We start from the raw sequence: 12,911 nt of genomic DNA on the forward strand, positions 1-12,911 counted from the left end.
TGATGTGAATCAATTAATCGAATCATTGCCCCCCCCCCCCCCATTGAATACAGCCCACTTTGCACACTGCTACTGCACAGCTAGGGCAGGGCATGGGACAGAGCCAGTGGCTTGTCCAGGGGGTTGAGGAGGGACAGGGTGCAGGATGGAGCTGCAGCTTGTCTGGCAGGTGAAGGAGGGGTGGCTCCCACCACTGCACACACCCATGGGGGTATGTGACCCCTGATCTGTGTGAGGCATGAGGGCAGGCTGCTTGCTGTGTGCTCAGGGCTGGCACCAGCTTCTTCCAGGTGGTTGTGCTTGGGTTGGATGGGGCAGGGCGGGGCAGGGCAGGGCGGGGCAGGGCAGGTGGTAGCAGTGCTGGGAGAAGGTCTATGGGGGCTAAGGTGAATTCTGGGGTGACCATAGCCCCTCCCATACCCCTCTCCCAGTACCGCCGCTGCCTGCCCCACCCAACCCAAGGGCAGCTGCCAGGAAGAGGCTGGCACCAGTCCTGAGCATGCAGCAGGCAGCCTGCCCTTGCCATGCGCACAGATCTGGAGGGGGAGCACATGCTCCTCATGCCTTATGCCTATGCCTCTCCCCCACCCTCCCGGACAATCCACCGACTGTCCCACACCCTGCCCCACCCTGGCTGTGCAGCACCTGCCCCTGGCATAGCTCCATCCCCACTCCCTCCTGCATTGCAGGGGACTCTATCTGTGCCCCCAGACGACCACTCCCCCCCGACAGACTTACCAGCCAGACTGCTCTCCAAGCTACCAGGCTGCAGATTGGCAGTCAGATTGGTATCGGCCGATATGACCGGTCAATAATCAGCCATCAGCACTGGCCAAAAAAAATCTTTATTGGTGTACCCCAAGCTTTTACATAGAAAAGCCGCTTTCGACATTAAGTTTGGTAAATGAAACTCCCCACTGATACAGAAAATGTGAAACGTATTTGTTCTGCTTAATAAATGTTAAAACACATACCCTTTATTTGTCAGATATTTAGCAGCAGCACTACTCCTTGCAATGCTTCCCGCAGGTGATATGTGATCTGTAGTTACAGAATCTCCCAAATATAGCAAGACATGGGCTTTTTCAATCTGTTGTATTGAAACTGGTTCTTTGGCCTATTGGAATAAAATTGAAGACATTTTCCCCCACGATCCTTAGCTCAACACATTTAAACACATTTGTCCATCACAAAAGAACTGTCAAGCCACAGGCTCCAGTCAGTCCTGGAGATGATCACAACTTGGAGATCATTAGAAATGTTTAATGATAAACAAATTGATTTAGATAAGCACAACCAACCTTTTGCTTTCCTTTTATGTTAGTATTCAAAACATCAAAAGCTTGGGTAGAACCACTGTACTTACAAACTTATCAAAAAATGAAGGACATCTGATATAAGTAGACTTCAAATCCCATGGAAACAAAACTGACTCTGGTGCTTCCAGAAGGTTCCATCGCTTGTCTCCTTTCTATAAATAGAACCATATTAGCCAATATAATAAAGAAATTGTAAAAAGATGATCATAAATAGCTCTTATAGCAAAAATTGTTATGAGTTTTCTTCTGTATTATAATATGGGGGATAACACCTTAAAACTATATGATTCAAGAATCTCAATCTAAGAGAACAATGATGCCCATATATTTATTACCTGGTATTTGTAGCCTCCATAAAAAGTGACTAGCAAGTGGTGTTTCAACCAGAAGATATTATAAAACTATAATTAAAATACTTTAGAAAACTATTAAACTGACAGGCTTCTTACCTTGATTTTTTCTTTTAATTCTTTAAACATGGATGATATCACATACTCTTCTTCTACATGCTTTAGTTCTTCTCGAGTGGGCCAAATATCACGCAGGTAGATATTTTTGCCGTTAGGGTCAACACCTATGTAAAAGATTTGAAGATTGGTATAACTGTAAGCAAATCCAACTGATCAACTTCCAGGCTTTATTTAAAGATGCCACCAGCTAACTGAACAGTTTATTTCTTCAAAACATGTTATTCTCTTTTCAGAAGTATAAAAATATATACTTTGTGCATACTCAGATGCTAGTTAAACAAAAGTGACTTCTTGAAAAACTGAGACGATTACATGCATTTTTAACTTCTCTCATAGGATAAACTACTTTTGGAAAACAGAAGAGAAGAGATGACATGGTCCAAGACAGACAATCCCTTCAATATAGGAAAAAAAATTGCTGCCATTTAAAAGGTAGACATTTTAAACAGATTTTAAACCAAAGCAAGCCTGGCACTTCTGAAATATGAGATATAAAAAGGTTACCTAAAGGCTCAGTCTGGAAATCAATATTAACGGTGCCAGCTATTGCATAAGCAACTACTAATGGTGGAGATGCAAGGTAGTTGGCACGGACGCAATCGCAGAGACGGCCTTCAAAGTTTTTGGATCCAGACAAAACTCCACAAGCAATTAGGTCACCCTGAAAGGTAGAAACAACCATATTTCTATGTCCTCTCCCAAAACTTAAGATGAATTAACAAGTTTATTTAGTTTTGTTGCTCTTAAAGCTGCCTTTAGTTGTTTTTTTTTCTTTTCAGTACATATGGTAGCATACTTAAGGCACTTTGCTCTCCTACCAACATTTTCATTCTGCCCCCTCTTTAATTCTGTTCTTGGTCCCTTCCCACAAAGCCAGTTTGACCAATTCTCCCCTTTCCTACATCCTATGTTTTGTACCCAACCTTTCCTAGATTAAGACACTCAGAATCATGACTCCCCTGAATGATAAAAACAACTTTAAGGATGGAACAGCTTTCAGCACTGAGATGACTAAAGGGATCCAACAAACAAGCTCTCTAAAGTCTGCTGTCTTCCATCACATGTGTGACTACATTGCGTCTATATCCTGATACATATACATGTGCTTAGACCTGCTACTGCACATACAGCAAGGGAGTATTAACTAGGGCTGTGCAAAGCTTTGGTTGCTGATTCGATCTGGTGGAGATTTGGGCCAATTTGGTGGCCAAATCTGAACCAAATCAGGAGACTCTCTAATCTCTTTAAATCTAATCGGAACCCTCTGAATCAATTTGAAGAGATTCAGTAATTCAGACAGACACAGCTTGAAATGTTTTTTCTACATACCTCAAGGTACCAGGTAGCTGGTGAATGCTGAGATGGTGGAGTGGATGGAGCGTCCCACAGGAGCATGGGGTGTGGTCCCTAGTGTGCTTGGCAGCAGACCCAGAAGTGGACCAGAGCACTTCCAGTCCACTTCTGGATCCGCCAGGGAGCGTACAGGGGGGCACCCCTGCACCCTCCTGGCTTGGCAACTCTGCCTCCTGGGTCTGGGGGGAGGGGGCATCCAGAGTACCCCTGCAGCCGATCATCGCACCAGGAAGGGTAAAGGGGGGGCCCCCTTGTGTATCCCCCGGCAGACCCAAAGTGGACCAGAAGTACTTCCCGTCCACTTCTGGGTTTGCTGCCCAGCACGTGGGGACCCCCCACCCCGCAGTCCTGTGGGACGCTCCATCTGCCCCACCATCAGTGTTTACAAGCCGCGCCTGGTACTTCGAGGTATGTAGAAAAAACATTTAAAGCAGTGTTTATGGCTGAATCGCTGATTCTCTGAATGGGGGACAGTGATCCGAATCAACAGCTCAAACCACTGTCCTCAATTCAGGCCGAATCCAAATCAAATACGGCCCGTTTCGCATACCCTTAGTATTAACCACCAGAGAAATTTTGTATCACTTCAATGCTGACCCTTGCTTTACTAGTAATAGCAAACAAAAAGAGAAAAGTCAGGGTCATATATGGAAATTTCATGCAAAATAAGAATATACATATTTCACCCTATGACTGAAATTAGTGTAAAGTTGTATTACCTATTTTTTTAAATTTCACACAGCAATATTAGTCCTTTTCTGTACAAAAAATACACTTCAAAAAGCACTGCAAAATTCCAGCCAAAGATATGCATATGGACTACCATACAATCAAATATCCAGGAAACACACAAATATGCTATATCATGCTATGCTATCTGCTATATTATACAAGTACCATAAGAGACTTTTAGCTATACCTGCTTTATCGCATTTCGAATAGCTTCTGGCAAAGGGGCCATGTTCCCAACACATGTTGAACATCCATACCCAACAACTTCAAATCTGTATTAAAAAATTGGATTAAGTAGCACATTATAGTGAAGCATTTATTAACAGTCAGATTTAGGCACTTTCTAGTATGTATACTAAAAAGGGAATGTAAGTGGCACCACATTACCTTTTTGTCCCAATGAAATATAAAAATTGCCAATCACTGAAGTATCTCCTAATGTATTACCATTACTTAGTGAAATGTAAACAGGGGCAATATTCCTTGAGCCAAGCACAGCTAGGGTCGGTTTCTTTGGTTGTTTTTTTTCAAATAACATTCTAAAATTCTAAGTTAATATTGCAAAACGCAAATCCTATTAGTTTTGCTACTCAATCATCAGAAGCACACAAAGTAGGGCTGTGCGAAGCTTTGGTCACCGATTCTATTTGGAGGAGATTCAGCCCGCTTCAGCAGCCAAATCTCCAAATCCTAATCGAATCAGGAGACCCATTAATCTCTCCAAATCAAATCAGAAGCCTCTGAATCAATTCAGAGAGAGTTGATGATTCTGTCATAGACACAGCTTTATATGTTTCTTCTACATACCTCAAGGTAAGAGGCACGGCTCATGAACACTGAGATGGTTGGGCAGATCAAGCATCGGGGGGGCGGGGGGTGCTGCGCACTCAGCGGTGGATCTGGAAGTGGACCAGAAATAGTTCTGGGTCCACTTCTGGGTCTGCTGCAGAGCACACAGAGGACTCCCTCCCCTGCCTCAGCGACTGATGTCTTCTATGTCTGGGGAGGCACCCGGGGTCCCCCCAGAGCCGACTGCCGAGCCAGGGGGTTACTGGGGGGAGGGGGGTCCCCCCCGCACTCCTGTGGGACGCTCCATCCGCCCCACTATCTCAGCGTTCACGAGCTGCGCCTGGTACCTTGAGGTATGTAGAAAAAACAAATAAAGCTGTGTCTATGGCCAAATCACTGATTCTTCTGAATCAGAATCAAATCTTCAGATTTGGATTCAGCCGAATCAAAAATCGGGACAGTGATCCGAATCAGCAAATTGAATCACTGTCCCCTGAATCGAGCCGAATCCTAATCAGAATCGAATACAACCTGCTTCACACACCCCTAGCAAGGCACTTGGAGAAACAAGCTAAGGTATGGCGCCTGTCCTGAGTAATTTACAATCCACAGTTCCCATCTCCTCATGTATAGAGTAGTTTGATAACAGGGCTCCACTTAAACACAGGCAACCACCTGAACTTTGTAAATTGCATATGGGAGCCAAGGGAGTCAAGATCATGATCCATCACTTCATTAGATACTCGAATTTAAATAAATAAGTCATCCCACTGTCAATGAGACTATTTGTGTTTGAAGTTAAGCATCAAACTGAACAGAGTTCATGTTTATGGAGTATATATAAAATACACACATTTCCATTTTTACATCAATATGAACAAAGGAGAAGGTGAAATTTACCCAAGTTTGCTAAGATATGGCAATACTCCACTCGAACTGAGATAATGTGTAACCATTCCACTGCCTGGAGATAAACTTGTTCTTATATAAGGTTTAACCATGAGGCGGGCTTCAACAGCTTTCTTGGCCAACAGACCTAATGAAAAACAAACAAACACACAATCAAATTAGAACTTTTGCAAAATTAGAGGAAGAGCAACTGTCTAACTCTCAGCTAAAAGTTCGGAACTCTAGGACTTCCCTGAAGTGAACACTTGCAGGTTCAAGCCATTAGTCATGAAAACCATATAAACACCAGAAAACAGTAATAAAACAAAGTTAGTTATCACCACTTAAAACATACCTGCAGCAAGCATGACAGATGGATTGCAGTTATTTGTACAACTGATTACTGCAGCAATGACAATACACCCATGAGACAATTTGTATTCATTTCCTTCATACTGAACCGGCACGACATCATTTTGTTTCTCAGCTGGGATCTGAAACCCTTTGAGGCCAGACTGGATGACAAAAATAGATAACAAGTCAAGTATAGGTAGGTCAACACTACAGAGTTAAACAAAAGCATCTCAAAAGAGCATATTTAGCTGAATTACCATTTTAGAATCATAAGCTCAGCAACAGTGGAAATATATTTATCACATTAATAGACTGAAAACAGATTTTTTTAGAGCGATGCCTTCAAAAACAGATGCAAGGACTCAGGCCTTTCACAGACAGATAATTATGCACTCACATCTTTCTTAATAATTGCTGCTTATTACTTTGCATGCATCCCAAAAGTAGGACCGAACTCCTAGATAAGTCCTCCTCTTGTTTGAGGTTGAGCACCCTATTTAAACGGCACACAGTAGAAGCAGCAGCATGTATCTTACAAGACTTGAAATGTATCACAAAGCAAGTTTCAAACTGTTTTCATGTCATCTATAACTGATCCATTAAAAGCAACAACTTGGGCAGCATGCATAAGTATTCCATTTACCATATCTAATTGCATACAATTAATAAGCACTATTTTTAAAACGGTCTGAAATGTAACAAAAAGTGGGAGTCAATCTCAACAGAAAGCTGTTCTACTAGAAATCTTGACAGAAATCTGGAATTCAGCTAAATGGGATGTGGGTCCCTCCTAAAATCCTCAGGACTTTCAGACATTTTCCCTACCTCAGCCCCCTACAATGAAATATTTGCCTCATTTTTTTCTCCCAAGTGAGACAAGGCCTCCACCACTGACTGCTTGCATTGCAGCCCTTTGGTTAGTTTAAAATTCCCTATTACAGACAGCCAAATGAAAGCATTTACCTCCCAACAAGAACTGGAGTTTCAATTCAAATAATGAGACCGATTTGGAAGAATTTTAAACTTATTCTTAAGCAATGGCATTCTACAGCCATTTTACCCCAATTTTGTTTTCAATGAGAAAATTTCAAAAATCTGCATAAAAACCAACTAGAAATGATATATTACTTGAATAAATGTAAGTATTTGGGATACCTTACTGCTCAGCTTTTAACTTCTCTGTCCAGCAGACTCGTAGGTCCATAATGCAAATTAAGACATTCTGGAAACTTCTAGAGGTGCACCGATAGATTTTGGGGGCTGATACTGATTGCTTATATTTAAGGAGGCATATTGGCCAATATCTGATACAGCTGCCATCAGGTGGTAAGTCCAGTGTGGTGGAAGGGGAGGAAGGGTGTGTGGGTGTGGGCCATGGGACGGAGAGGCAGCTTGTGGAGTGGGGGCAGTTCCCACCACTCCCTGCACCCCAGGAGGGCGGAGGGAAGGGGGCATGTGTCCCCAGATCTGTGCTGGGCAGGTGGCAGTTGCGGTGTGGAGCCAGAGCTGCGCAGGGCTTTTCTTGCTGGGGGCTGGGCTCAGAGTGGGCTCTGGTGACACTGGGAGGAGGCTGCAACCACTCCAAATTTCGCCACAGCTCCGTTCCCAGCCCTGCAACACCGCCCAGCACAGCCCTGGCTGAACACCCCACCTCCACCCAAGCACTGGGAAAAGCTGCAGCTGAGGTGGCGTGGGGCTGGGAGTGGAGCTGCAGCAAAATTTGGGGGCTGCAACTGCCTCCCAGCACCGCCAGAGCTTGCTCCAAGCCCAGCCCCTGGCAAGGAAAGCCCCATGCAGCCCCAGCTCCAGCTCCACCCCGCAGCTGCAGCCCGTCCTGTACAAATCTGGGGGGGCCCCCCCCAGGGTGCAATGGGAGCTGCCCCACCCTGCACGGCACCACCTGCCCCTACCCCCATTGCAGGGGCCTCGATCTGCCCCCACACTCTTTCCATCCCCCCCTCCCCCTCCGACTTACCAGCTGTAGGCAGCTCTCCATGCCGCCAGCTCTGTTCCATGCTGCACTGCAGCTGCGTGCAGCACGGGCATTTATTGGCCAAATTATGGGCCCCATTGGGCCAGTATCAGATATAGACAATTTTCTTCATATTGAACTGATCCAGTATCAGAATGATGCATCAGTGCACCTCTAGAAATTTCCAAAGATTTTTTTTTACTGTTTAAGACTAGTTACATTCCTGTAATCTCTTGCATGCAGAACTAAAGAGGCAACTGGCAGAGAGACCATGAATGTGATCTTGTAAGATAAATCATGATATTGAGTAGTGTCATTATATAGTGTTCAGTGTGAATGCCGAGATTTACAAAACATTTCACGCCAAGTACTAAAAGCAACTTTCATAAGTAATAAATCATACACACCTTTTCATTTAAGCAGGCTTGGAAATCACTTTTCATATCTGTAACAGCCACTCTATCTTGTGACCTCTTTGGGCCACTGACACATGGAACTATAGAGCTTAGATTTACTTGAATTGTCTAGAGAGCAAAAAAAGATGCATTAGGAATCATTGTTATATTTATAAAGACAAATTTAAGCATAATTTTTAGTAACTGCACCCATTTTCTTAGAAATCTAAGAATTAAGTTTTTCATAGAAATAGGAGCCTTACCAAAAAAAAGTCAAAGTGCAACCACAAAGCCATTACCAAATGATGAACTTTGACACCACCAAACTCCTGCTCATTCTAACATTTGACCCACCTACTGATTTGAAAGAGTGAAATGTAAAGAGATTCTGCCTTTGCTAATTCATATACTGCATGAATATGTATTTTACAAAATATTTAAGGCTACAAATTAGGCTATTCAGACACAGATGTCTGTTAAAAGCTACCAACCATTATAACAGAATAAAAATTATGAATAAGCGATACTGCTTATAAGGACCGTAATATTGCAAAAATAAAAGTCATTCTGAAAATACCTGGGAATACTCTGGTTCTCCTGATGAAAGCTGCTCATTTCTGAACAGCTTCACAGCTTTAAGGTATGCTTCCATGGACTCAAGCCCAGTGTCACCAAAACCTTAGGAAAACATTTCCAGACATGAAAACCGTAGGAAAACAGTACAATGGATTTATAACTAGTGTAATGAATTGCCAGCACCGTGACAAATTTACGCCAAGTATGCACCATGTCACAGATTCCAGGAACAAGAAATCTTGGAAGGCGTGACACTTCTGACTTTGCACTTTGATCAATGTGCCAAACAACAGTCTTCTTGCCATGAATCTGCACTAGGCACATCCATGCCTTAGTTCTACTGGTAGTTTGACAAAATCTCAGTCTAGAAAGACAACTCTAAAGTGAAATACATCAATCCTTACAATGAGGACTGAAAACTCCACACAAACTAAAGGCCTACTCATAAAGAATATGAGCTCTCTCTTTATAATTAAGAATCTCTTTTCATTTTAATTTGATTACTGAAATCTAAGATGAACCTCAGATTACTTTAGACAGAAAACATGTCATACAGCTGATTTTTCTTTTTATTACAAGACAGCCTGTATGGAGGGGCATCAGAAAATAAAAGTCCCAGTAACACTTAGACAAGTAGTGAAAACACATATTTCAATTGCATAAAAAATGGAAATGGAAAAAAAAATTTCAAGAAATCAGTGGCCAACACCCAAAAAGCCGCGCAAAGTAGGCCTGTGCGAAGCAGCCTAGCATTTGCTTTGGATTCAGCCGATTCAGGGGACAGCGATTCAATTTGGTGATTCTAGTCACTGTCCTGAATCAATTCAGCTGAATCACACAGGCCTATCCCCCACCCACTCTCCCAGCCCCAACCGCCCCAGCTTCTGACACTGAAAAGAAAAAAAAAAAAATCCCGACTCTCTGCGTGCTGCCAGGTGGGGGAGTGATCCCCACTGCCCAGCACTGTGTGGGGAGCTCTGCCACAAGCCCCCCCAAACCTCTCCTGCAGTTCCAGCACTTCCCACCCCCCATGGGTGCCCCCCTCCCCCCTGCAATTCCAGGCAGGAACCAGTGAGTACAGGGTTTTTTTGTTTTATTTTTCCTTATAAAAAGGACTCCAGTAAACATTAAGGGCTCTAGGCAGGAAATGCAAGAAAGCTAGAGATGAAAGCAGTTTATTTTGCCCAATAATAATACTAGAATCTCTCATTCATTGGCAAGAGAAATAAAAGTTTTCCAGTCTATTACTTATTTCTTTCAGAACTAACTTGAGGGAAAAAAGAAATCATCTGCCATGACAATAACTCTGAATGCTCAAAGATAAGATGACCCTAAGTAATGTAAGTAATGATGACAATGATCATACCCAATCACTAGGTGGACAATATAACCAGGTTAGTGTAAGTTTCTGAAGTGTGTTAGGTATCCAGGTTGTAGCCATATTGGTCTAGAGGAAAAGGCAATCGGGACTCGTAGTAGAGATGATATCTTTTATTAGACTAACAAGATTTTTGCAAAAAAATATTTCTTTAGTTGCAAGCTTTCGGGCACAAACACCCTTCATCAGGCATGATGAAGCTATGAACTGACTGCCCATCTATTAACTCCTCTGTGAAATCCTATGAAACATGAACTTTCATTTCTACCCAGGAGAACTTCTACAATATTTTCTCCAATGCCTGATGAAGAGTGTTTGTGCCCAAAAGCTTGCAATTAAAGAAAATTTCTTGCAAAAATCTTGTTGGTCTAATAAAAGATATCATCTCTATTATGAGTCCTGATTGTCTGAAGTATGCCAGTCATCTAGTTTACCAAACTATTTATTTAAAAAAAAAATATTTCCTAGCTTAACAGCAAAACTGTAAGTACTGAAACAAATAGGACTAAGCAGTTCTGAGGACCAAATGCCATGTATCTTATGAATAGAAGATACTCATTATGTGAAGAATAGTTGTTAAATTTTTGAGTTCACAGACTCTGTAAGATTAGACAGTAATGCCATAATTACAGCATACTACTGAATTCCAGAATTTAATATATTATCTCTTTCCACCAAGTTATAATCCAGCAAAAATGCTGCCTAAGTATAATGCACAATGTAGTTTTAGATAAAGGTACATGGCCATGTAAATATAAAATGCCAGTATGATGAATTGGTGTCTTTTCCTTACCTGTATGCCTTAAGTGCTTTAGTGTCACATTGTCAACAGGGAAAAAGCTCAGAATAGCACCATACTCAGGACACATATTTGCTATTGTAGTTCGGTCAGCTATAGACAGCTGGGAAACTCCAGTTCCAAAAAACTCAACAAATTTTCCAGCTATCCCTGCTTGCCTGAGTTGCTGTTTGAAAGAAAACACAATAACAATCTGAGATACGAGGAGACAATGGCAGAGGAACATTAGGTGCAACACTTCAAAATTAAGAACAATTACAAACTTTTTAATAAAGCCAAATAGAGCAGAAAACCTCACTGACCTAAATCACATTGATAAAAATGTCTTAAAAATCACACCTCAGCAACCCCCATCTCATTCTACTGCTCAGTTCTGCAGAACCAGTTCAAATATAATTTTTAAGAAACACTGCTGAAAAACTCAAAAAAGCATAAGTAATATGAATTTTCATTCAACAGCAAAAGCATGAGCAATTTGGAGAACTGTAATGTTGCAATCTGCAATGTAATACGGGAAAAGTCTAATTACAATTCTATTCCCAGTCTCATGTTCCCCAGGCTGTTCCTCCTTCCCCACTTCCTCCTCCCAAATGTGAATACAGTGAAATTTTAGAACGAGATGACCATGAAAATAATGGCATAACTGTTTTTAGAGAAGAGGTAAAGAAAAAGTATTTTTATTGCTTGGAATGAGCTATTTACTGCACAAATTTTTAAAGTAAAACATTCACCTGGAAAAAGGAAATAGTTAAGCAGTAACAGTAATGCAGGGGTGGGCAAAATGTGGCCCAGGGGCCGGATGCAGCCCACCAGGCCATTCTATCCGGCCTGCAGGGTCCCTAAAACATTTAGAAAATTTATGTTAATCTGCCCTGGGCTGCCCGTCATGCGGCCCTCGATGGCTTGCCAAAACTCAGTAAGTGGCCCTCAGCCCAAAATAATTGCCCGTCCCTGCAGTAGTGATTGACATGAGACTTACTCTTTTATCCAAAATGATCCCCTCAATCAGATGAATATTCACTATACCAAAATTCATCTTGCTGACATGATTCACCTGTGACTAAAACCCAGGAGCGCGGCTTGAGAGGGCCGCATTCTCCTCTCATTATACCAGCATAATTTTGACTTTAGTAAATGACCCCCAATTTCCTTCAGTATAAACAACAGAAGAATCAAGCCCAAAATTTTGCTGGAACATTTTAGAGTCCAGGTGATGGATGGCTTTTGAATTAATGAACCTCAATAAATGGTAGAGAACACTACAATAAGCTATATAAACCAGTGGTGGCACACCTTTTTGCCCTGAGGGCCAAAGGAGTGGTGTCCAACCCAGAATGCATGGGGGGGGGAAGGGAGTTGGGGCCTGCCCCAACTCAGCCACTTGGGGCTTGAGAATTTAGCCGCTGGAGAGGAATGGCAGTATGAACTGTCATTGCTTCCCCACTACCAAATTTCCTAACCTATGAGCCCCACAGGTCAAATGCCATGGCTCCATGGGCAGGATGCGGCCCATAGGCCATGCGTTACACAACCCTGCAGTAAAACTTCAATTCACCTAAAGGATAATTTGCTGTTATGGTTTGCCAACACTGTTCCAATTTCCTGGCAGTGGCCTCTCCCTTAATCTCACCCCTCAGTGATGTAATCCTGATAACTGGTCACTATTGGATACTTCACAATTATTTGCAGCTTCTTAGAGGAGCCAATTAAGCCAAGTTTGCTTATTTGAAAAAGTATTATAAATACACAGTTACATATGGAAAGCCTGTATATGGCTGTTGGTAAAAGGAAAATAAGAAGTAGGTAGTTTTGTATTTAGGAATCATCTATAACAGGGGTTTTCAACCTTTTTTAAGGAGTATACCTGTCCTGGGCACACTTCTGGT

At 42.3% G+C, this 12,911-nt stretch overlaps 1 protein-coding gene across 1 annotated transcript in view; it reads right to left on the bottom strand.

Annotated features, from left to right (window-relative positions):
- The window catches only part of IREB2 (iron responsive element binding protein 2), a 37,030-nt gene that overhangs the window by 8,725 nt on the left and 15,394 nt on the right, over positions 1-12,911 (bottom strand). The window contains exons 9-18 of the mRNA XM_006261342.4: positions 11,020-11,191; positions 8,850-8,950; positions 8,285-8,401; positions 5,907-6,066; positions 5,564-5,699; positions 4,062-4,146; positions 2,294-2,450; positions 1,769-1,893; positions 1,367-1,471; positions 975-1,117 (exon numbers count right to left, since the gene is read on the bottom strand). Of these exons, the coding sequence (XP_006261404.2) occupies positions 975-1,117; positions 1,367-1,471; positions 1,769-1,893; positions 2,294-2,450; positions 4,062-4,146; positions 5,564-5,699; positions 5,907-6,066; positions 8,285-8,401; positions 8,850-8,950; positions 11,020-11,191 (1,301 nt within the window). The remainder of the gene's footprint in view (positions 1-974; positions 1,118-1,366; positions 1,472-1,768; positions 1,894-2,293; positions 2,451-4,061; positions 4,147-5,563; positions 5,700-5,906; positions 6,067-8,284; positions 8,402-8,849; positions 8,951-11,019; positions 11,192-12,911) is intronic.

Source organism: Alligator mississippiensis, chromosome 11 (genome assembly GCF_030867095.1).
Source record: "Alligator mississippiensis isolate rAllMis1 chromosome 11, rAllMis1, whole genome shotgun sequence".
Taxonomy (NCBI): domain Eukaryota; kingdom Metazoa; phylum Chordata; order Crocodylia; family Alligatoridae; genus Alligator; species Alligator mississippiensis.